This window comes from Polypterus senegalus, chromosome 1 (genome assembly GCF_016835505.1).
Source record: "Polypterus senegalus isolate Bchr_013 chromosome 1, ASM1683550v1, whole genome shotgun sequence".
Lineage (NCBI taxonomy): Eukaryota > Metazoa > Chordata > Cladistia > Polypteriformes > Polypteridae > Polypterus > Polypterus senegalus.
Window position 1 is genome coordinate 146,997,425 of NC_053154.1, and position 24,847 is coordinate 147,022,271.

Consider the following 24,847-nt stretch of genomic DNA (forward strand, 5'->3'; position numbering starts at 1 on the left):
GTGAAAAATCGTTAACGTTGACAGTTTTAATAAACTGTATTTAATGAAGAGCCAAGTCACATTGAGGTTTGTTTTGACAACTTGTGTCATTACTGAACTAATGCTGTCAATTTTTAAGTGTTTTGGTGTTATTTAAACAAAACCGAAGCCCAGAGAACACTCAAAATGTAATTACCATTCATTTAAAAGAAAAAACAAGTTCACATTAAAGAAATCCACTTATAAAGGGATTAACAGGAACAGATTTACTTCATAAAGTGGGGGAAGCCTATATATACTTATTCTCAAACTCACTAATGAGCAAATGGTACGGCATGAATGTTCTGAGATAAGGTCATTAGACAATACCAACACTTCAAATGCAAAATATCTTAACCTAAAAGCCGAAATATAATATTTACTTACAATATCAAAATTGTGCTCCATTTGCAGCAAAGTTATCTAAGGGAGCAAAGAAAACAATTTAAGAATAAGCAAATATAGTGAAAGCAGACCAGACTGACAAATCGTAATTATCAAAAATGCAGTAGATGTATAATGATAAAATATAAATGAGCAACTAAATATATAATTTTAGAAGATAACTATAAACATACATTGGCATTATGTACACCTGATCTAGGGCTGTTCGATATAACGATATATAATCGGATGACAATATGAAAACGTCTATCGCTGCACATTACGCTATCGTTTGTTTCGTGGTGTCGCAAAATAAACTGTTTACGGCAATATTTTTTTCATTGTTTTGATGGCCTGCGTGGATGCAGACACACTAGCATGGCTGATGAAGACGAGGCAACACCAGGTAGCTCCACACAGAAGGACCTTGTTCTTAAACGAGGGGCTACCTCTGTAGTATGGAGATGGTTTGGATTTGAAGAGTCTGACACGGACCAGAAAACGGTACTGTGCAAATTATGCTGCAAACCGATTGCTACCACAGACTCCAACACGACAAACCTCTTCTACCACCTCCGCAAAAAGCACGTGAGCGAGCATGCAGAGAGTTTACAACTGAGAGGCAGGCCACGTATTACAGTTGTAAAGGTACTATTTAAACGAGCATGTTAAAAGCTTGGAAGATTAATTGCTACCAAAATAATTTGCTTAAGGCATAATTTTCCCTGCAGCGTTTGCTGTCAGCGTTAATCTTGTTAAAATTACGTTTACGCCACAACTGCATTAACACGGCAAATCTCCGTTAACAGTTACGCGGATGCCCGTGCTTAGGGCTGGGCGGCATCAACACGTTAGCGCCGTCCAGTCCCACGCACGGGGCGATCAGCTGTAACTCATTAACGGAGATTTGCCACACTACGATGTGCAAATTAACATTTTACTAGAATGTAGCCTAAAAAATATTATATTTAATATTATATATTTAATATATTTTTGTCGTAAGCCTTATTGCTGCTACAGTTTGAAGTACAATGTTTACATTTGGTTTTGACAGTTAATGTTAGACTTGTATTTATTTTGTTTAAAGGGTTTATTGGCCTTATATAGTTTAGTTGTTAGTGCTTTGATCCTTTTATATTTAATATATGTTGTGAGAGTTATTGCTGCTACAGTTCACATTTTGTTTATGTCAGGCATTTTATATAGCAGTATTTTATATTGGGCCTTTAGTAATTTGTTTTTGAAAAGTGTTTTATATTTGATACATTAACATTTTATGTTTACATTCTAAGTCAAACATTTGCTCAAATGTTCTAAATAAAAGAACAGAAATAATTACAAGTTGAGTACTTCTCATTTTTGATTTTTTTAAATGTACTGTATCGTGATATCTGGATATGAAATGAAATATCGGGATATAAGATTTTGGTCATATCGCACAGCCCTAACCTGATCAATAAAAAACTGAAACCAGTGGCTAAATACTTGAACATACATGTTATATTGTGACTTACCAATGCAGGCACAACACTCTTGACTGGAAATCCTCCTAGTGTTTCTTCATTTCCCATGACTAAAAGTTGACACATCTCAATTACAGCCTGGAGTTGTTGAGATTCATCTCCGGTGGCCTGGAGACCCTGAAGAAGCTGTTGGGCTTTTGAGCCTTTTAAAATAAACATTTATACAGATGATTTTGATCGAATTAATTAAAATTTATTTCATTATTTATGCAGTCATTCAAAAGTTATGTAACCTCTAATAAATAGTGTCTCCTAAAAATATCAATCCATAATAATGTTAAAACAAGGATTTATTGCCAGAAAGTGACAGACAACATTTCTTATTATTGCTTAACTAGATAAATACTTTTGATAGATATTACAGTTAATGGTCTATGTGATGTAAGGTTTACATTAGTGAGGATTTTTGTTTTCCAACACAGTATCCGTCTGTGATATGCACTAAGTTCAGCATTGCACTTTAACTCATTGCATCACTAATGAATGCTTTCAGTTCCTTTCCACCTTATTTTTTAATTATGTTTTTACAGATTTTTTTCTTGAGAAAAGAGATAACACTTCTATTAACTTGCACTTTAACATAATACACAATCTCAAGAAAACTCACTCTAGAAAGAGAAAAAAAAACACTTTTAAAACAGATCTCTGCAACAAATAACACCGATTTTGATGCAAAAAAAATTATACGAAAAACATTTTTTTTGCCATTTGATTAAAGTCAAAGATCTGAAATAAGTAAGATACTCTAACAGTAATGAAAATAACTATTAAAATGCAAGCGCTTTTTACGCAGCATTCTACATTAATAAATTCATTTGCAATTTAAACTTTAACTCACTTAATACATGCACTCACTATTTCAAGCAATAGTTTCAAGCAGAAAACACCCTGCCAAAGACTGCATTTTAGCAAGAAATATACCTGTTACTATTTTATGTTATAAAAGTGTTTTCATGTAAGACATAACATAGTTCAAAGTAGCCTGAGCTGTACTCAAAAAAAAAATGTTTTGCAATAAAAGTTTTAGCTAGTTTTTGTAGATTTCATTAAGTGATCTAATTGGTGTTGACAAAAAGGTACATGCTGTATGCAAGTAAGGATGTGTACATTTTCAGCTGATCACTGCAAATGCCTATATATTCATTTCAGGTTTATTTTGTTTTGTTTCATAATTGCAAATTATTTCAATAATAAATTTATTTAAGAGCAGGACATAGCTAGAAACTCCGGAGCACACCCTGTGTAGACAGAGCTTTGTAGTGTACTGAAAATAGTGAAGACATTATTGGGTAAAGGAGTGGTGTTGAATGTGACTTAAAGTAACGTACATTTAAACACCATCTGCAATGCTGTACTGATTGCATTCTTGCCTGAAGTTATAGTAATTGTAACAAAACTGTTAATTTTTATTAAGTAAAAAATAATTTATAGCTATTGGAAAAGTAAATAAGTTTGGAACAGGTTATGATGAATGTATGAGTAGGAAAATACTAAAGAGTACACGGAACAAGACAACTGTTAATAGCAACATGACAAAATTAAACACTTTGTATTACACGTCGGTTGCCAGTACATTAGGAACTCCTGTTTAGTAACATGTGGAACCTTCTCTGACCTTCATTAAAACGGATGCATTTTTCTGGAACGTGTACCATACAGAACTGATTGTGGTTTGCAAATGCCTGTGATTGGACAGATACACAGTCTTGCTGCAAAAATACATTTTCTCCTCATCCAAAAGATGCTTGATAGAGCTGAGACCAGAGGACAGAGGAGACCACTGAAGCAATTAAAACTCACTGTGTTGTTCCCGGAACCATTTGGTGACAACACATACTTTGTCACACGGTATATTAGGGTCTAACTGAGCATGAACAAACTATAGCTACAAAAGGATATAAGCACAAAATTCTCAGATACCTTGCTATTTTGCTGTTTTTCAGTGAGTTTCAAGGGTCCTAATGTGTGCAAAGAAAACATTACCCACTATAATGATGGCTCTAAGGATGGATGCTGGTTCTGTCACTTCTGATTTCTCCATCAGCATGATGCAAAATAATTTTGTATTTGTCTGAACCAGAAACTTTTCCCACTTCTTAATAGTCCAGCTTTACTGCATCTGTGCATGCTGGAGGCAGGCTTACTCATATTTTCCAGACAACAAAAGGCACCAACATGGGTTGTTGTAGCCCATTCCAGATAAAGTTTGATTAGTGGTGCTCTCCAATGTTGAATCTGTTAGCTTCGGTTTCATTTGTTTGTTCGCATGTATTTTGCCACAAGATTTGACCACTCTGATTCTCAAGCTGTTTTCATTGACAGGTCACTCAAAGGTAAACATAAGACAGGCGCTAGGATTAATATACCAAGCGCAAATAATGGTGTCACATTCAAAGTCATTAAAGCTCACTCATTTTAAGTATTTTACCACTTTACTGAGCACTGGAAACATTGATCTGCCCAATTTATAACACACACCATTACCACATGGCACATGTCATGTAGGAATGTAGAATCAATGTAATGGTGAAAGGCGTATCTAATAAATTGGCAACTCAGTGTATTTTTACATATATACTGCTATGTTAATCTTAGATGTTTCCATGCCTACAGAGTATAAGAAGCAAATGCCAAATACATATGCATATACGGCCAACAAAGGCACACTATTTTAAACATAATAATCTCATGCAAGTCTCTACATTTTTTACCCCCACTAGATTAGTTTTTTCCCCCAAAAGTGTATTTTTTATTTAGGCATTTGCTTTGAAGGTGCAGCATAGGCTTCATATTTGAAATAAACAACCATGTCTTTGTGCTTTTCAGGAGATCTGTATTAGATGATGTGACCATGAGCAACAAAATTACAGTATAACGGTCTTAATCTTGGCTGTCATTCAAACAAATAGTATAGCCGATGTAAATGAAGTTCTTTAAATGAAGTTCTTTAAGCCAGTAAAGCATTTAAGGACTCGATGAAAATATCTAATTGAAAAGAATAAGGAAGCATACAACACATATAAGAAAACTGATTAAAGCATACAGGAATTGCACCATAAAGAGAGAGAGCCTCAGCAAAGATAAATAAAAATAAAATCCAGTAAACTGTGAATGCTTTAGCTCTTTTATTATAATGAATTTCATTGTAGGTTTAAGGTTAGCATGTGTACATTCGTACAAATAAAGGAGGACAAAAACCTGGCATTTGACAAAAAACTAAAACCACCAAGACAACCCAAAACAGTTCCATTATAAACAAACATATACAAAACACAAACATACAGAGTAACTGCAATGTACAGAAAGAGTAAACAGCAGTTATTTTGAAACAGCACGTGATTAGGTGATGAAGTGAAGTCAAAAATAACTAGTGTGAATAAAATTTTTAAGATACAACACAGATTAACTTACTTGCACCACTCCCAATCGTTCTGTGGAAAAGCTGTGACATTCTAGGACCAAGAGGGCCAAAGAGGTGTGGAGGAAGACCCCTTGCTTCCAAGAGAGCTGGGGAAATGAAAAAAAATGTAAAATTCCAAAAAAATTGTGAAAAAAGGTGCACCTTTCCTTGATATAATGACCATCTTTGGTAAATCAAAATTGTACATCATACTTGGAGGTCAAAATGAACAAAAAAACACCTGGGTGCACAGTTCACAAAGACATCTAAGATGTGCAACCTTCAGACTGACTGGAAAACCACTCACTCCTCCTGGGCTATTTAGTTAGCATGGAACAGGTCTTCTATGGTATTCTTACAATCAGCCATTAGGGAAGAGTGCAGCCTTCACTTCTCCTCTATACTGCTGTTTTACTGTTCTTCATTCAGGATATGAAAAAGCAAGGCAATCCACTCATCTGCTCTTCCTCTTATGCTCTGACTCAATATCCATTTCTCTTCGGTCTCCAGTGCTTTCAAATGTGTCTGTCCTGCTTTCATACACTAGATCTAGTGCCTGCCCTGAATACTTCATAACAGAAAAACTTTTTTAAATCTTGGAGATCACTTTCCAGGCTCTAGAAACTGCAAATATAAGTTGCTTCAAACAGAACTTAAGCAGCTGGTATTAATATCCCTTCACTCTTGATAGATTACTCACATTTCTTGAGGTTTTCTGCTTACTTTCTAACGCGTAGGAAATATTGGTTCAAGTAAATTCTACAACATTGAATGTTAACCGAACGTTCCGTTAAGATGAATATCCACACTGTTCAAAACAGATTTGCTGTCAGAGCATACATTGCCAGAATCCTTTTCATCTTTAGTTGTTAAAGTAGTGAAAATAGGAAGGGGGGATGTAGTTACACAAGAAAGCTCATATTTTTTGCTGTGCTTTCTGGATCCACACAATTTCATGGTGTTTTAGAAGAATCTTTCCTTGGCGTCCACAGGATTTTTGTCTCATCTCACTGACAAACATTGTTATCATTGCTGACTATACAAGGTAAATAGAAATTTTAGCAACTTTTCAGCTATGCTAATCCTCAACTTACCTACAATCATCTGGTACAAAATGATATGCAATTATAAACAGTCACTTGGAGTTCCAAGCTTCCTCTGACTGGCACTCTGTCAAGCTAGAGTGATGCTAGTTGAGTAGTAGATTCAAACCTGAAATTATACTTGCAGAAGTATTTAGCCTATACATTTTGGTGCAATAGCAGCTTTCTCTTTAATGGGGAAGGCACATAGAAGATTCTCACAGATTTTTGCCCAATCCAGTTGATGGATATATTCCAGTTCTATAAAAGGCTGGAATGGCAATTGTGTACTGCCATATTCAAATTGTGGCACATAGTACAGATGAGGCTGATGGACTTTGAAAGGACCACTCAAAGAAATGCATTTTTACTCTATAGCTCCTCGAATATTGTTTTGGTCCTCAGTGTGAGGCAAATTTTCTGCCGAAAGCTAATCTTTTCCCAAACTTCAGGTTTTTTAAAAGACAGAAACAATGTTTTCCTGATAATGTGTTCTAGCAAATTGTTCAATGCTTGCTGGTAAATAGTATATCACATAGATTGCTCACATTTCTTGAGGTTTTCTGCTTACTTTCTAAGGTGGAGGAAATATTGTTTTTTTTGTTTTTTCACCAAAGCTTCTTGAGTTTAGAAAACTAGAACATTTCAAAATAGGCGATTCAGTCTTAAACTTTCTGCCAACCAGTAGATGTATATTTGTTTTGAGTATATACGTCTCTTTTACCGCTAAAGCCAGACCAGTGTTATTACATGGCTCTTAGTCCAGTTAACTGATGTACCTTTACGCGATCCTCAACTTTCAAAAGTGATTATGGCTTCCCTCTAAAGTGTCCATGTTCATATACTGAGTTTTAACAAACTCCTCCCTTAATCAAAGTAAAAAAAAATCCTAATTTTTTTTTGAGATTTTTTTACAAGGTTTGTTAGCTTTTGTTTCATACATGACATACAAGGGGTGTTCAATAATTAATCTACCTTAGTAGGAAAGAAGAGTTTTAAAAAAAAAATTGTGTTTCATTTTTCAATATAGTCCCCTGACTAACCCCTTTGAAAAAAAATCTTGTGCTTGGCTTTCAAACCAGGACATCCCAGCTGCCTTGACATCTTCTTCACTTGAAAACTGCTGTGCACAGAGAGATTTCTTTAAAACTTGGAACAGAAAATAATCTGAGGGAACCAGGTCAGGACGGTAGGGTGGACAGTTCCACCTGTAATTGACAGTACATGTGAACTGGTGCATTGTCATGAAGAAGCAACATGCCTGCTATGAGTTTTCCTCGTCTTTTCTCTTTGATTGACTCCTGCAAAGCGATCATTGTGTTGGCACAACTCCCCCCAGTTATGGCTGTCAATATCCCAGAAGACAGTTGCTAAGACTTTGCCTGCAGATTTTTCTGTCTTTAACTGTTTTTGGGTGTGGGATGACTTGTACTTCCCTTTGCATTGACTCCATTTTGGACTCAGGATCTCCATTATAGACCCAAATCTCATCTCCAGTCACCAAAAGATTAAAAACATTCACTTGGTCTTCACGGAGCATCTCCAGGTTCTCCTGACAGCACTAGAGACTCTTGGCCTCCTGACATGACGTCAGTATTCTTGGAACCCATTTTGCAATGGGTGACATGCCCAGTTTTTCATGATTTTCCTGTACCTCCCAATATTCACATTTCTTCAGCTATTTGGGGAAAACTTAATTTGTCTGTCTGACAAAATGATATCATCAACTTTCTTGCACATTTCTGTGCAAGTTGCTTCCAAAGGTATTCCAGTGTGATGACTCTCTACCCCTCTTAAGCTGCATACTCCAAAATCTTACCTTGTAGGTTGATGGGGCAGACTCGCCATAAACTGCAGTCATTTGTTCATGGATCCTCTTTGTCTTTTTCCCTTCTTTTGTGAGAAATTTTCTCACTGAACGTTGTTCCAAATCTAGATTTTTTTTTACTTGATTCGCACGAGGACACTAAGGACATTGTCTCTTGGAATGATAGACTCGCACTGAGCCAAAACTGTGTATGAGTAACTTTGAAACCTATTACAACATTCCAAGACTTTTGATAATATGCTTGCTACTTTCTTTCATACTCAGGTAGATAAATTATTGAACATCCCTCGTAAAAGTTAATCTTGTGAGTAGTAATTCTGAAACAATCTGATGATTTTATCCAGAAAAACATAACAGTGACCTCAAAGGTACATAGGCAGAAACCATGGATAAGATACTTAAATTTATTTTATTTTATGTACTTTGTTAATCCCAGAGAGATTATTACGCAAATATATATCATATGTAAAAATCTCAGAACTACTAAAGGTCAGCAATCTCTATACAGCACATTTTAGGTTTGACTTTAACATGCTGCAAATAAATAATTTTGCGTTTATAATGTTTTGTTACTGACCATGTTCATTAAAAAAAGAAAAATACAAAAAATTCAGAAAGGAATGATATGTATTACTTGTACCTCAACTAACTTTGAAAATGGAAAAGGTGAGATTACTGTTGCAAACAACTACATATGTATACATTTAAATTTTTAAATAAAAGTGAAAACAGAGAGAGAGAGAGAGAGAGAGAGAGAGAAACTGAAAAATCAAGGATGTTAACATACAAAAACTTAAAAAAAACATTTGCCACGTTATTTATTTCGAAATTGTATTTATAAATACTATCTTTATAATTCAGATTGAACACATTTTGAAAATTAGAATAGTTGAATATTTCAATTTAGCTACTTAGTATAGTAATGTAAATAACAAAATTCTAAACATGAAATGTTTCTAGTGGCCTACAATTATTAGGATCTTATTATATTACTAATTCTGTTTTCTTAGCATTCTAAACTATACAATCAAAGCATTTTAATAATCAAACAGATTTTTAATAATGGCAGTGGGACCCATGTGAGGTAAACAGTCTCATATTTACATTTAAAGAGTGAGTCTGGAATTAACATTAACTCTTCATTTGATTTTAATTCATAACTATTATGTCCATATGAACACAAAATAGATTTCCTTCTATACTGACTGAGCAACTTCATAAGGTTTCACTAAAAACATATACACAAAACATTTAATTTTGACAGTAAAAATAAGGCATGTCTGAAAGACAGTTTAAACTTAAGTCACTTATTTATTGTCATTAATAATATCCCCTATTCAAACCCTTTTTACACTGGCCATGTACTCCAATTTGCCACCATGGTCTGTACTGACTTGTACCAATCTGAACAAAAGTTATTACTGAAATGGAACCAAGGTCATAAAATTGGACTGTCTGGATTGTGGGCATGATATGCTCATTAATGATGTTATAAATGAACAACTTTCTCATGAACAACACTAAATCACAAAAATGAGAACAAAAGCCCAAAATCCTTATCTTTATATGCTAAATATCATTACTTATAACATGAGCAAAACATCAACAAATGAAAATATACTGAGAAAGAACGTCCTTGTATGATGATCAAATAAACTCCCTCTTATATACAAGTATGACACTAAGAGCGTAGTTAGACTACAATATAACTTGCGCAAGTCAATTCTAAAAAACTGTAGTTTGGTGTTAAAAAAACAATCTTAAAAGACAAATTCTACATGTAGTAGTCATGGTATTTTGCTGGAATCAACCACAGGTGTTATAGTTTCATTCGCACAAAGTATCTAATACCACATAAAGTAATACAGCTTATATACCATAGGATATTTAACATTTATTTTAAAGCCAACTGCAGTTTCAATGGTCATCTCTGAAGAGTATTTGGAGAAAAATATTAAAACATTAATTCGAAATTAAAACATTATGCATTTTCACCTTGGCTGTCATCTTTGCATTTCACCATGCTTGCGATTTTGACCCAGGAGGAAAAAAGTTTCCAAATCACAAAGAATAATGATGCACTTAATTATACAGTGCTAACTTGTATCCAGTGGCAACTAAACCCAGAGGATGAAGTTATTCCATATTTCACCATTCTTCAGAAATATTTAGATTTGCAAAACATTAAATCTGGACTCAAATTTTCATATACTATTGCCTTTCATGATTGTTTCAACTTTTAAATGCAGCAGTCATGGCATTTTGCTTGAATCAACCACTGGTTTTATAGTTTTGTTCCCAAGTAAGTTCAAGGAACTTTAACAGGTCTTGACTTATTTTATTCCTTGAATAAATACCCTGACCTTTGTTAACAGATCCTCAATTCAGCAATTTACATGTAGAATTCTTTGAATAGTCTTGCATGTATGAAAAAAGGTAAAGGTAAGTTTTTAAAAAGTCTGACTTCTAGAAGTTCAAATTGTTATTGTCCATGGCTTTGCTGTACTGGTGTTAAGCAACCATTGGGCAATCTTTAGTAGAAGTGAAAATGTGTGATAATTCAGCCCTTTCCCACAGAAGCCTACAACTGTCCTTCAAAAATGTAACATGGGTAGATTAAAAGTCCACTTCAAACACTGCAGCGTCCCAAAATGACACAGAGCAACCAGCTACCTTTGTTGAAACATAAACTAACAATCAGAGGACAGTTGCAAGTTCACCTGATGTTAATGTACTGAAAAATTATGGAGGCGTGTAAGGACTTTGGGGGTGTGGGAGTAGTGGGAATGTTTGAACTCTTTCCTTATAAGTATCCAGTTTAGATTAAAGCTATGTACCTGTGCATGTGGTATTTGCCTGGTCAGATTTTCTAAAATATTCTTAAGCCAGTTTCTTGGAGGTCATGCAATCACAACCTGTCATATAATCATTGTATGCAAATAAAATGGCAAGGTTTGCAACCAGCTAGAACACACAACATTAACAAGTTAAAGGTACAGGAAGTGCAGAATTATTAGGCAAGTTGTATTTTTGAGGATTAATTTTAATATGGAACAAACTCAGTGCTATCAGTCAATCCAAAATGTTAATAAACCTGAAACCTGAATGTTTCACAACGGAAATGTGAGTGTGAACATCATCAGGGGAATACATATGTGCGCACAATTATTAGGCAACTATTAGTGTGCAGATTTATTATGCAACTAAAGGAAAAATGAAAATTTTCCCATCTCACTTGTTTATTTTCATCTGTTATAGTGAGAATAATAAACACCTCAAAATTTACAAATAAACATCTCTGACATTTCAAAAAATAAAATCAATCAATCAATGACCAATATAGCCACCCTTCTTTCCAATAACAGTCATAAGCCTTTCCATTCATGGAGTCTGTCAGTTTCTTGATCTGTTGACGATCAGCTTTTTGTGGAGCAGTGACTACAGCCTCCCAGACACTCTTCAGAGAGGTGTATTGTTTTTCTCCCCCGTAAATCTAGCGTTTAAGAAGTGCCCACAAGTTTTCGATAGGGTTTAGGTCAGATGAGGAAGGGGGGGCCATGTCATTATTCCTTCATCTTTAAGGCCTTTACTGACTGGCCACGCAGTGGAGAACTTCGATGCAAGTGATGGAGCATCGGCCTGCATAAAAATCATGGTCTTTTTCCTGTATCACTGTTTGAAGAAAGTGTCTTCGAAAAACTGGCAGTAGGTTTGGGAGTTGATTTTGAGTTCATCTTCAATGCGAAAAGGTCCAACTAGCTCATCTTTAAAAATACCAGCTCATACCAGTACCCCTCCACGTTGGAGTGGAGCTCTGTGCCCATTACTGATCCACAGGTCCATCCATCTGGTCCATCAAGAGTCACTCTCATCTCATCGGTCCATAAAACCTTTGAAAAAACTCTGTCTTCAGATATTTCTTGGCCCAGTTTTGACGTTTCAACTTATGTTTCTTGTTCAGTGGTGGTTGGGTTTCAGCCCTCCTTACCTTGGCCATGTCTTTGAGCACTGAACACCTTGTACTTCTGGGCACTCCAGGTAGGTTGCAGCTCTGGAATATGAAAGTACTGGAGGATAATGGGTTCCTGGTAGCTTCACGTTTGATTCTTCTCAAATCTTTGGCAGCTAATTTGCGTCTTTTGTTCTCAACACGTTTTTTGCGACCCTGTTGACTATTTGCAACAAAATGTTTGATGGTTCTGTGATCACACACCAATATCTTAGCAATTCCAAAAGTGCTGCATCCCTCTGAAAGACTTTTTACAATTTTGACTTTTCAGAGTCAGTTAAATCTCTTTTTTGGCCCATTTTGCCTGAGGAAAACTAGCTGCCTAATAATTCTGCACACCTTGATATAGGGTGTTGATCTCCTTAGGCCACACCCTCCCTCATTACACAAATACACATCACCTGACGTGCTTAAATCCAATAAGCATTCAAGTTAATACAGCTTGGAGTTGGAATATACGCATTAAAAATGATGATATGGTCAAAATACTCACTTGCCTAATAATTGTGCACACAGTGTATATACAATTACACTGCCTGTATTAGGCTACCTGTTAATTCTTAAATAGGTTGCCCTTCACTATGCCCAAATTCAGAATGTGGTGAAAAAATATATTTGTTATAAAGGTCCAATTCACTGTCACAATTACATAAAAGAGATCTAAAATCTATGACAAATTAGATTTGGAATGATCCTCCCATTGGCAAATAATTCATAGCTACAATACAGGTTTACAGATTACCAGATACAACACCACACACACAGGATACTTGTGAAAAAATTTAAACCCTATCTATCTATAGGATATAGATGTGTTGATATATGACTACAAAGTGTATCCTAAATGGGTATTTTACAAAGTAGCCTCTCTAAATGTTCAAGTAAATGCAGACATAGCTGAAAGAACCCAACCCTTGCTTGCAACTGGACATTTCTTACACTTCCTTAAATGTTATTTTTTATATTTTGGCATCAATTGTGTTTAAATAACCAAATAGAGATAGCTTAATTACAACAGTTTAAATGATTAAATTCTGTAAATAAAAAAAAAAAATAAAAAAAAAACTTTTTAACAATGTGCATCTAACAGACCAATTTTCCTAATAAGCTAAGATTTACATTCTAACCAAAGCACTAACGATCACAATTGAGATGCTTCTTATGATAAGTAAGTAAATCTACTAATACAGCAGTCGGTCTACTAACATATCTTTCAAGTATGCTCAACTTAACATACACACCAGTGGAAACAGAGCTTCCAAGGGATGGATTCATTATATCTGAAGGCAGACAAACTGAGTTATTTATTTACCGTGGACGTTTTGATTTGGACCCAATATATGTGTGTTGAGTAAACAATCAAATTCCAACTCCGAAGTCTGTGCAACAATATACATTCTAACTACTTCACCTAAGAATGTGAAACCTTACAAAGAGATAGTTTGATTTTACTGTAAAACGATATACCATCGCCATTTAGCACCTTCCCATTCTTTTATTTTTGTTAATAATTTAGCATTTTGGGGAAATGCAAGGGAGAGGTTGGGTCTCTCTTTATGCAGATAACATGGTACTTTACTGATCCATACTCAACTTTCATATGTACAAAGTGAGATCTAAAATATCTTCCGGATTGAAAAATAGCTTACTACAAACTCAGAAATTAATATTTCTTTACACATTATCTTATGATTAGTTTTAACAGCAAAAGCAATTAACAATTAAAATTATGGCCTAGAATCAAAAAAATGCAATATTCAAAACCTGATGATAAGTTTTGAGCATGATATTTTCAGATGTCTAGGTCATCACCTGATATTAGTTGGGTGAAACATCTTTTCAGGATACTCCTAAATACATTAAAGCATCCATTAAAATTAGAAATGATTATATCTTCATTCACAAAAAGGCGGCAGATAATGAAATCAATTTTTAGAAATCTAAAAGCAGAGGAGGGGAACTGCCGTATTTTTCGCTCCTTAAAACAGACTTTTCCCCAAAAGAAGGGTGGGAATGTCTGTGCGTCTTAGGAACGACTGTGATGTGCATTACCTGAAAAAAGTCGACATCTAGGGGTAGAGGGTGACAAAACTCACCTTTACATTACAGGCATTCCCTCACTAATTGGAGGAATGTTAAGACTCATTGACTCAATATCTAATCCCTGTTTGTGTGAGAGTTACGAAATGTAAACAAATTTAATCAAAGGCAAGATGGCATCAACATCTCACGAGGGAACGAAGTGAGTGCAGAAAACAAAATACTCAGCAGACGATGTTTTACACATTATCGCGGAGTCGGACTCTGATTTTTCAGAATCTGATTTTGCCGACAGTGATCAGGAGATCGAGCAAGAGAGTGAGGAACTAGCATCAACTGATCAGACACCAGCTGATGCCGCCCAAGCTGATCGCATTCACGCAGCTGATGCACCTACAGCAAGGTTTGTGTGGGAGGAATATCCAGACATTGATCCATAGGAACCAAACTGGCTACCGGACTTCACAAGACAGCACCATGCTTGCTGTTGAACTCGAAAGATTACCAGCCACAGGACTATTTTAGGCTTTCCTTAGGCGGCGTTTCAGCTATTGTCAGACGTGACAAACAGGTATGCAGACAAATTTTTTTAAGCACGGGCTGCGCTTGCACCGCAAACTCGTTTTTCAAAGTGGAAGCCCACAACAAAAAACAGGATGAAGGGCTTTGTGGCATTACAAACAGAGATGGGACTAGACTGGCGATTCAGGAGCATTGGTCCAAATGTGCTTTGTCCCCTGGTGGCTTTGGACAGGTTATGCCACGTGATAAGTACGTGCTCCTGCAAAGTGATTGTGAGCAACTGAGCTTCATAAATTCCGACACTAGCAATGAGGAGTTCTTGGGGTTTCCAGAAAACAAGAAGAGTGCTTGAACCTTAAAGCCTCTTCATTTGTTAATGACAGTGATGATGATTCTTAATACCACTGTTGACTTTACATATTTGAAATATTATTCTGCTATATATTTTATTAAATATATTAGTACACCTTTTGGTTCAGAATTTTTTTTTTCTTGCTTTCCTCCTCTAAACCTAGGTGTGTCTAATGGTCAGGTGCATCTTAAGGAGCGAAAAATATGGTACTTCTGAACTGCAAATGAATATAGACTAATAAAAAATGAACCCATGCTGGGGTTGCTAGAAAAGGGAAAAGAAATTCTACTCTAACTTTCCCTGTATACTGTTATTTGTGCACCATTTACCAATAATTATCACAAATTAGGTTGAAATTTAGTGTTTCGTAATATTGCACCAATTTGGGAGATATTTAGAGGCTATTAAGTTACTATTAATTACATACTTACAAGACTATCATATAGTAACACTGAAATCTTGATACATGGAAAGTTATTTGTATTGAAACTATTAGAGATAATTACATTGGCAGTATGTTTGAATCATATCAACAGCTATACCTTAAATATAACATTTCACAACACACTACTTGCAAGTTTGAGCCTTTCCTAACTTTCCCTCAATACATATGAAACCATAATGTCTTGATAATAAAGCTGTTGTCTACACATATTTCCAACTTTTAAAAAGACAGTAAGTCATAGGCAATACTAGAACTGGGTTCTTTTCTAACAGAACTTTAAAACACTGAATGGATGTCAGATACAGATTAAAAAATCCTCGTAAAGATGAGCAAAGCCTGGTCTACTTGATGTTAAAAATGCATACTTCACAATTTTTCCTCTGAAGACGATATTATATACCTCATTAAAAGTTCTAATTGTAAATGCTGTTATCACACACCTGTCTCACTGTGTATTGCACAGACCTTACTGTTTGCTAGCAGACAGTCCCGAAACTATTAATCTCTAATCCTAACTGCATGAAGTAACAACCAATGGAATATCACCGCTTAATCAATAATCTATAGAGGCACATCACCTCAGACTCATAATCCACCCACTCTAATATTAAGGGGAAAAGAACATTATTTTAGAATTGGAAGAAAAGAAAATCAAATGCAATTTATAAGGAATTGTCCGAAGACCCATTAGAAACAGACATACGATTTCTTACTCCCTGAATGGGAAAGGGGAGAGGATGTTAATTTGAGTAAGATTTTGTGTTGTATGTTTAACATCAAAGTATTAATTTATTGCAATGTAATTTAGAACACCTTTAATCATTACAAAATAAATGCATATTTAACATGTCAATAACTGAGGCAGCTATGCTGACTTCAAAGCAAAACCTCGAGAGATATAGTACACATGAGAACAGAAAGAACTTCTCAGGTCTCCTTTTTTCAACATATCTTGAGCTAGGCCTACTTGTGGGTTGGTGCTAGTGTGTTTCAGCCATTTGTACTGAGAATTGTCATTTCAGTTGAAGTTTGCAAGCTGGTAGTTGGAGAGTAATAATTTAAGCAAAAAGAGCTGGTAGTCAACTCTACATCTGTGGTCAGAGAGAGGGCAGACTGAACTATTTAAGTGTATTTTTAATTTTTCTTTTTCTGGTATTGAACTTGAAACAATTTAGTTATTTGCAAGATATATTAAATGTTTTGCTGCCTTTTTACCTACATAATCTCCCTCTCCCCCCGTAAAAAGATTTGGCATGTGTTGTAGCCAGTGCATAAGAAATAAATGACTATAGAGAAAAATGGATTTAAAACGGATAACAAATCTTAAAACCTACAGCAATTTAATAATCAGGCAAGAAATTTATTCTGATTAGAGACTGGATATTTGAAAAAAAACACAAACAATCCAAAATAAATTAAAAAAACAGAGCTTAAAGCATAAAGAATAAGGTGGTTTTGTAATGATGACAAAAGACAACTTATCAAACTAATTTAACTTCTGTGAGAAGATCTCAAGAGAGTTCAAATTAAATGTTTCTAAAATAATTCCAAAAGAAAACCTTGGAAGAAATTCCAAAAAAAGGAAATATTGTTACATTGACACAGGGAATGTCTGAGAGTTGGTATAAACCATCCAAAACAGGTATCTTCCATGGACAGTGTGTACAGATATTTGCGAGCAATATACTCTGTTTTAACTATTTGCTTGAAAGTGTCCAAAATGAACAGCAATAATGAACTTAAAGATATTTCAAAGTATCATAACTTTGCAAAATGTTGAGGCAAGGTCAATGTCTGCATACTGAAACTGTCTGAAAACTACATTTTAAAAATAGATGCCCTAACTCTCACATAACCAAAAATGTAATTTCAAATTCATTGTTTCAAATGCAGTAGAATTTTAAGAAAAACTGTAATGCATTAATTCCATTAAACAACATATTAAACAAACCAATCTTAAACTAGCTGTAAGCAACAGTGGTTTAAGTCTGCACTTAAATATTATTGGAAAATAGACATATAAAAGCAGTTTTCTTACCTTGCAAACGACCCATTTCTGAATCATCAGACTCGCTTTCCCCAGAGGTTGTCATTCCTACAGCACCAGCCACGGAACTAGAAGCTAAAAATGAAAGACATACCTTAAGTCTACAGTGTAAAACTGCAATAAAACGGTTCATTTGCATTTCATGTAGTACTTGAGAAACTATTCTTGTTTAAAAATTTCAAGGAAAATTTAAAAGAAAAAATTACATAAAGTTATAAATACACAGGGAAAAAGAAATACAAATATAAATCTCACTTAGCTGATGCTTAAATGGATCAATTAAGTATTTTTTTTTCTTCACAAGGTATACTTTCATTTATTTACAGCATACGAGGTGTGGCAGAAAAGTAATGAGACTGGCAACACTGCAAGTGATCTGGTAACGCTGCGCTGTTGTCCTTGATAGAGCACGTGTATCAGTACCCTCCCATAGCTCAGTGCGAGTTTCAACTCCTTCCGTTAACTACGTGATTTTTGTGACTGCTATTAGCGAAGTTGTGTTTTTGGTTGTGCGTCACGCAAAATGGAACAGCGGAATTTGGAGCAACGTTGTGCCATTAAACGGCAAGTGTGACGTTTGAAAAGTTAAAACAGGCCTATGGGGAACATTCTTTATCCCGAGCTCAAGTTTTTCGCAGGCACAAATCATTTTTGGAAGGCAGAAAACATGTTGAAGATGAACACCGTTCAGGGAGGACTTCAACATCGAAAACCAATGAAAACATCAAACGTGTGAAATCAGTGAGATCAGACCGTCGTTTAACATTAAGAATGCTGAGTGAACAATTAAATTTGAACAGATTTACCGTTCATCAAATTTTGACTGAACATTTGCACATGCGAAAGGTCTGTGCCAAAATGGTACCGAAAAACTGCCCTCTCCATAACAGAATTTTTGACCTCAAAAGGCATTCCTGTGGTTCCCCAGCCCCCTTATTCACCTGACCTCAGTCCGTGTGACTTTTCCTTTTCCTAAACTGAAAAATGTCCTCAAAGGACGTCATTTCGGGACTTTAGAAAACATCCAAAAGAGTGTAATGGACATGCTGAAGACCATACCGGTTGAAGACTTCCAGCGCTGCTACCAACAGTGGGAACAACGGCTCCATCGGTGTGTAGCTGCCCAAGGGAACTACTATGAAGGGGATAACATTGATATTTGAAAAAAATAAAAACTTTGGTAAATAAAAAAATCAGTCTCATTAATTTTCTGCCACACCTCGTAAAATTAGGAAGCATTCTTATTGGATTTAAAAAAATACCTATCCTATTTTTGAATTTTAAAATGGAAATCATTATTGGTTGAAAACAAAAGTCATAAAACTTGATAAGAATCTCTGCTCTGAAGAAGCAATGGTTTAAATTTAAGAAAATGCCTTTCTGAGGCATATTTGCACCAACAAAAGGAAACTGGAAATAATATATTTTATCACAGATTCTTGTCAATATCTTTCTTGAAGGACATATTCCTTGTTCAACTTCTCTGCTCACTGTGTTCACTGTAGCAGAATTTTGGACATTTTCCAGAGGCACAGAAGTCAGCAGTGTTCACAAGACTCGACATCGCTTCATAAGGCAATATTGTTCTTCTTTTGTCTCTTCAGTTCTGTTTCATCAACAGATATGTCCTGACATGGTTTGTAACTAAAGATGTTCTGCACAAAAGAAGTGTCTGATATAGTGGCAAAACTAGTGCTGTGCTATTAAATAATGTAATATGAAAACACATTTGCTGATTAAAATCAGTATGACTGTGTTTGATTCAAGACATTTGCCAATGGTGGTGGTGCATGCATCCTCAAATAATATATTACTATGCCATGTGAACACTCAATTTATATTTTTTCATATGTGATGCTAGGACACAAATAGTCACATAAAGACAAGGTGACTTCATGCAAATGTATACTGAAATCTTATTTTTTTCCCTCCTATACAGTCAGGTTTAACACTGCATCAGTTTACAGGCAACAACTATTTATTGTCACATTTCCATACACTGAAAGATCTGCCCCTTCCAGTATTGTGCTCTTTGCCTTAGGCTTGCTTTTTCCACTCTGTCTCATCTTCTCTTTTCTCCATGCAGTAACTGGTTCAGGCTGCGTGCTGATTAGTCCCCTGTGTGTGTGAAAAACATTGTACGTGGATATTCCCAGTGATATTATACAATTTTACCAAGCTGAAATTATAGATGAAGGAAGTCACAAGGTGGTGCAATTGCAGCTGAGGTTGTTTTTACCACTTTACATTCTGTGTTGTTCTTTAACAAAGGTTATGATGCAAGATCTACCCAGGGTGGCAGTGTGGTGCATGTTGATGAAGCATGCACTTAAGAGACAAAAAATTGGAACTGATTACAGTACACTACATTTCATTTTTTATCAATGCCTTAGATTTGTGGAATGTGGGTGGTCTCGGCCAAGTTGATATTAAACCCAGAATGCTCAACAACTTAACATTATATACTTAAGGTGGCAAAAAATAGGGGAATGAAAAAGATAAGGTATGCATAAGTTACACATAAGTTACCAATAAAAAGACATAAGTGCCAAAATCTAATTATTATATATTACCAGTAAGTCAATTAGACTCAACAAAAAAAACAAAGAATGTTTTATATACTGAATTAAAAAGTAATAAGTAGAGTCTGAGCAATTAATCACATGGAAGATTAGGTCAGTCAGTAACTTGCTCTACAATAAGTAACACAGATTAGACTCCATCATACTGGGCAATTGAGCTGTTCAGAAAATACAAAATTTAGAAAATACAAGATTTAGCACCTACAATGTGATTCACAAAATGGAGTTTAACCTACATTAGGTAATCCATGTGTCACATGCATTATTCGCATTAAAAACTGATTGCATCCTAATGTAGTTCAGTGGCTGTAGTCTGTGTTAGTGCACCCTAAAGAGGTATTGTAAACGAACTAAAGAGGTTGCATAAATAAATGGATTTGCCCTCATCATTTTACTTTGAACTTGATGAAAATATACCACAAATGCATCTCCCAATCTTCAACCAGCTATTCCATTTGTATGATGAATTCGCAATATATTACACTGGATGTACATTATCATTAAAACGTTTTTTAACGCCACTGGTAAAAAGCATAAACGACTCTGTGGCGAACTAAAATGTTACTCTGACCATGAATGACAGACAACTTCAAATGGGGTAGTTGGAGAGATGTTGATCTACTTTAGCGTTTAGACTCCAAATCATTAGATAATACTTCTCTGCCAATGAAGAATTGCCAATGAATACTAATAAAAGGCAAAGCCCTCACTCACTCACTCACTGACTCATCACTAATTCTCCAACTTCCCGTGTAGGTAGAAGGCTGAAATTTGGCAGGCTTATTCCTTACAGCTTACTTACAAAAGTTGGGCAGGTTTCATTTCGAAATTCTACGCATAAGGGTCATAACTGGAAGCTATTTTTCCCCATATAATGTAATGGAGTCTTGAGTTGGAGATGGCCGCGGGGGGCGGAGTTTCGTGTGACATCATCACGCCTCCTACGTAAGTACGTAAAGCACAAGGAAGAACTCCAAACAGCGATCAGCACAAAACGCCATTTCACAATTGAGAAGGCAGAAAAACATTATGCATATTCATAAGTACAGCTACTGCGGAAACAAAGCACGGCGTGAACCGTAAGTTTATATTAAATTAAGTTCATAGGCTACCACTAGCGTTTGTAATTTAGTGCCTGCCCATATAAGGCCGTCCATCAGCGGCAATCCAATACAAACACTGCCGGTAAATATTCACGTGTGAAGGACTGTGCTTATGCAGAGGAAGATGAGATGGTCAGGGTGGTGTTTGGCACAAACTCATTGAAACTGCGAGAGAAACTTTTAAGTGCCGGGTCTTAGCTGACATTACGAGATGGCACCAGTACAGCTGGGAACCTTCGATGCAAGAACACCAAGCTGCTCACGTGAACTGGCGCAGTGCACAGACAAAAAGCAACAGTTCCAAAGAGTGCTGAACAAAAACCGAATTACACAATTGAGAAGGCAGCAAAAAAATATGAAGCGTCTTATACATACAATCATATTCATAAGTGCAGCTACTGCGGAAACAAAGCACACGGTGGAAAAAGTGAATGTCCTGCTAAAGGAAGACAGTGTAAAAAAAACCCGTGCATGCAGTTTGTCACATCACAGATAAAAGGAAGGCGAGCTGTTTATTGATGCAGTAAGGAACTAATCGATGAATGAAACCTCTTATCTTTACAACGATTGACAAACACGGAATGTAACTTGAACACATCCTACAAATACGAGCCTGATTGAAAGAAATAATGATAATCAAATCCTTGATGACAGCAACATTCAATAACACTCACAAAACAATTACTGTATATTGACAATCATGTTACGTTATTTTTAAAATGTTCCCTTTTCTTTTTCATAACTTCTACTTCTCCACTGCATACGGGTATATATATATAAATGTATATATATACCCGATCTACAATACATACTTTAGCATAGACAAGCCACACGCTGTGGCTAATTGTAGAGTCTTAAGCCTCTAACGCCGACATTCGAGGTTGATTCGAGAGGGATGTACTGACTATATGCGCTACCGATTCATTTTACCTTCGCATCTCCTTGGTTTGGGACGTATGAAAAAATATTAGGTTAACGCAGAATCATGTTACGTTATTTTTAAAATTTTCCCTTTCTTAGCACAAGCACAGCTGAGAAGCTTGATGCATGTACTCCATAAGCGTTAAAAATAACGCATTTAATCACACTTTCAATTCCAAGCAAGCGGGAACTTTTGTCAATGCATGATTTCCTGGTACATCCATTACACTGATGCACACATCACAGCTACAAAAATGTTAGAGTCGGAATAAAGCGCGTTCCTACGACTGATCATTTCGACTTCCCGCGAAGCCTTGATAAAAGCATGGTTTTGTGCACACTGAAAAGCAAGCAAAATTAGATGCATTACAGAAAGCGGACTTTGTGGCTCTTACTGGGGATCATTGGACTTCCGTGACCGTTAGTAATTCTAAATACATCTAATTACAAAATGTTCAATGATCACACTGTTTTAGCCTAATGTACAAAATAATTTTGGCTAATGTTACTCAGAGTTTAAAGAGTAAGCTGGTCAAATTACCTTTTATGTTTCTGACTTATTTTTTTAAGAAGAAAAACTGCACTTTATGTTGAAATTTTGGTTATTATTATTTAAAGACAATACTATTCTGAAAATGTACTTAAAGTACCACTTTATTTTTAAGTCTGCCCAATTTTAACCAGGGATGATATTTTTGTTTCTGTTTTGAATTCAAATGCAGTTTAAAGGCTTTTTTTCAGAAATTAAAACAGCTTCAGTTTACAATATTCATGTCCATGTCTATTATTTGATTCTGTAAGCCCACTAAAACCGTTTTAAATAAAAAAAAAAATTTGCGATTTGGGGCAAATTTACGTCGATTACATACGATTAATCAAGATTAATTCTTACACAGCCTCTAATTAATTGGATTAATTTTTTAATCGAGTCCCACCTATATATATATATATATATATATGTGTATATGTGTATATATATATATATATATATATATATATATATAACTGTATATATATATATGTGTATAGATGTGTGTATATATATATATATGTTTATATGTATATATATGTGTATATATATGTGTGTGTGTGTGTGTGTATATATATATATATATATATATGCCAGCAACACTCATATCAATGACAAAACAATTACATTAACAATCATCTTACGTTATTTTTAAAATGTTTGCTTTTCTTTTCATAACTTCTTTAACACACTACTTCTCGCAGTGGTGGTATTCTGCTATATATATATATATATATATATGTATATATATGTATATATATGTAGATATATATGTAGATTTGTATATATATGTGTATATACAGTATATATGTAGATATGTATATGTTGTATATACAGTATGTGTATATATATGTGTGTGTATATATACAGTATGTGTATATATATGTATACTGTATATATATTATGTGTGTGTATATATATATATATATATATATATATATATATATATATATATATATATATATATATACACACACACACACATACGTGTCCTGCGGTGGGTTGGCACCCTGCCCAGGATTGGTTCCTGCCTTGTGCCCTGTGTTGGCTGGGATTGGCTCCAGCAGACCCCGTGACCCTGTTCGGATTCAGCGGGTTAGCAAATGGATGGATGGATGGATATACACACATACATATACATATACATATATATATACACACATATACACACACATACAGTGGAACCTCGGTTCACGAACGTCTCGGTTCATGAACAACTCGGTTCACGACCAAAAAGTTTGCCAAACTATTGCCTCGATTCACAACCACACACTCGGTATACAAACAAGCCAGTTTCCCTTGCCTGCCAGAGCCGAATCAGAGAGAGAGAGCGCGATCCACGTGCCTGCTGGGGAGGGGGAGACTGCTGCACGTGTTTGCCTGCCTATCTGCCCGCCTGTGCCGGGGGTGGAGTTGGGGGGATGGTTCAAGTGCGCGTACTGCCTGCCTTCTGCATAAGGGGGGGGTACAGCTGAGACTCTCTCTCTGAGAAGCAGGCAGTACATGCAAGCGAACCATCCCTCCAACTCCACCCCCGGCACAAGCAGGCTGAGAGAGAGAGAGAGAGAGAGAAAGCGAGCTGCGTGCCTGCAAGAACTCTGTTCATTGTTCTGTCAGACGTGCACTCTCTTTGTGCTCTACAGTATTTCGTGTGCTTTTGCAGTTAACTATGGCTTCTAAGCAAGTGAAGAGTGGTGAGAAGAAAGTTTTGAAGAAAATTGAAATTGAAGTAAAGAAACAAATTACAAGAGGTGGAAAAACTGTTTACCAGTTTACTCATTTACCAATTTGAGAACCCTTGTGCTTTCAAGCAGCACAATATAACAAAGCCAGGCTGCCAGTAATGTGGAGGGCAAACACGAAGGGTTGGGTCACAAGCACTAACTTTTTGGAATGGCTGCATGAGGCTTTCGCTCCCACCAGCTAAACAGCTAAAAACACCAGAAACCCAAGAAATCACAAAAGAGAAAACACCTGAAGGAATACACTTCATGCCAGAACTCGACTCATGCAAGGTTAGTTTTCTTGGTGGTTTTCGTATTACGGATTTTTGAAAAGTTAA

At 35.6% G+C, this 24,847-nt stretch overlaps 1 protein-coding gene across 13 annotated transcripts in view; it reads right to left on the reverse strand.

Annotated features, from left to right (window-relative positions):
- Nucleotides 1-24,847, reverse strand: part of trip12 (thyroid hormone receptor interactor 12) — a 268,901-nt gene that overhangs the window by 107,556 nt on the left and 136,498 nt on the right. For all 13 annotated transcript variants that reach the window (XM_039760102.1, XM_039760094.1, XM_039760085.1 and 10 more), the window contains 4 exons: nt 17,642-17,725; nt 5,337-5,432; nt 1,917-2,068; nt 406-441 (listed from right to left, as the gene is read on the reverse strand). In XM_039760102.1, coding sequence (XP_039616036.1) covers nt 406-441; nt 1,917-2,068; nt 5,337-5,432; nt 17,642-17,725 — 368 coding nt within the window. The remainder of the gene's footprint in view (nt 1-405; nt 442-1,916; nt 2,069-5,336; nt 5,433-17,641; nt 17,726-24,847) is intronic.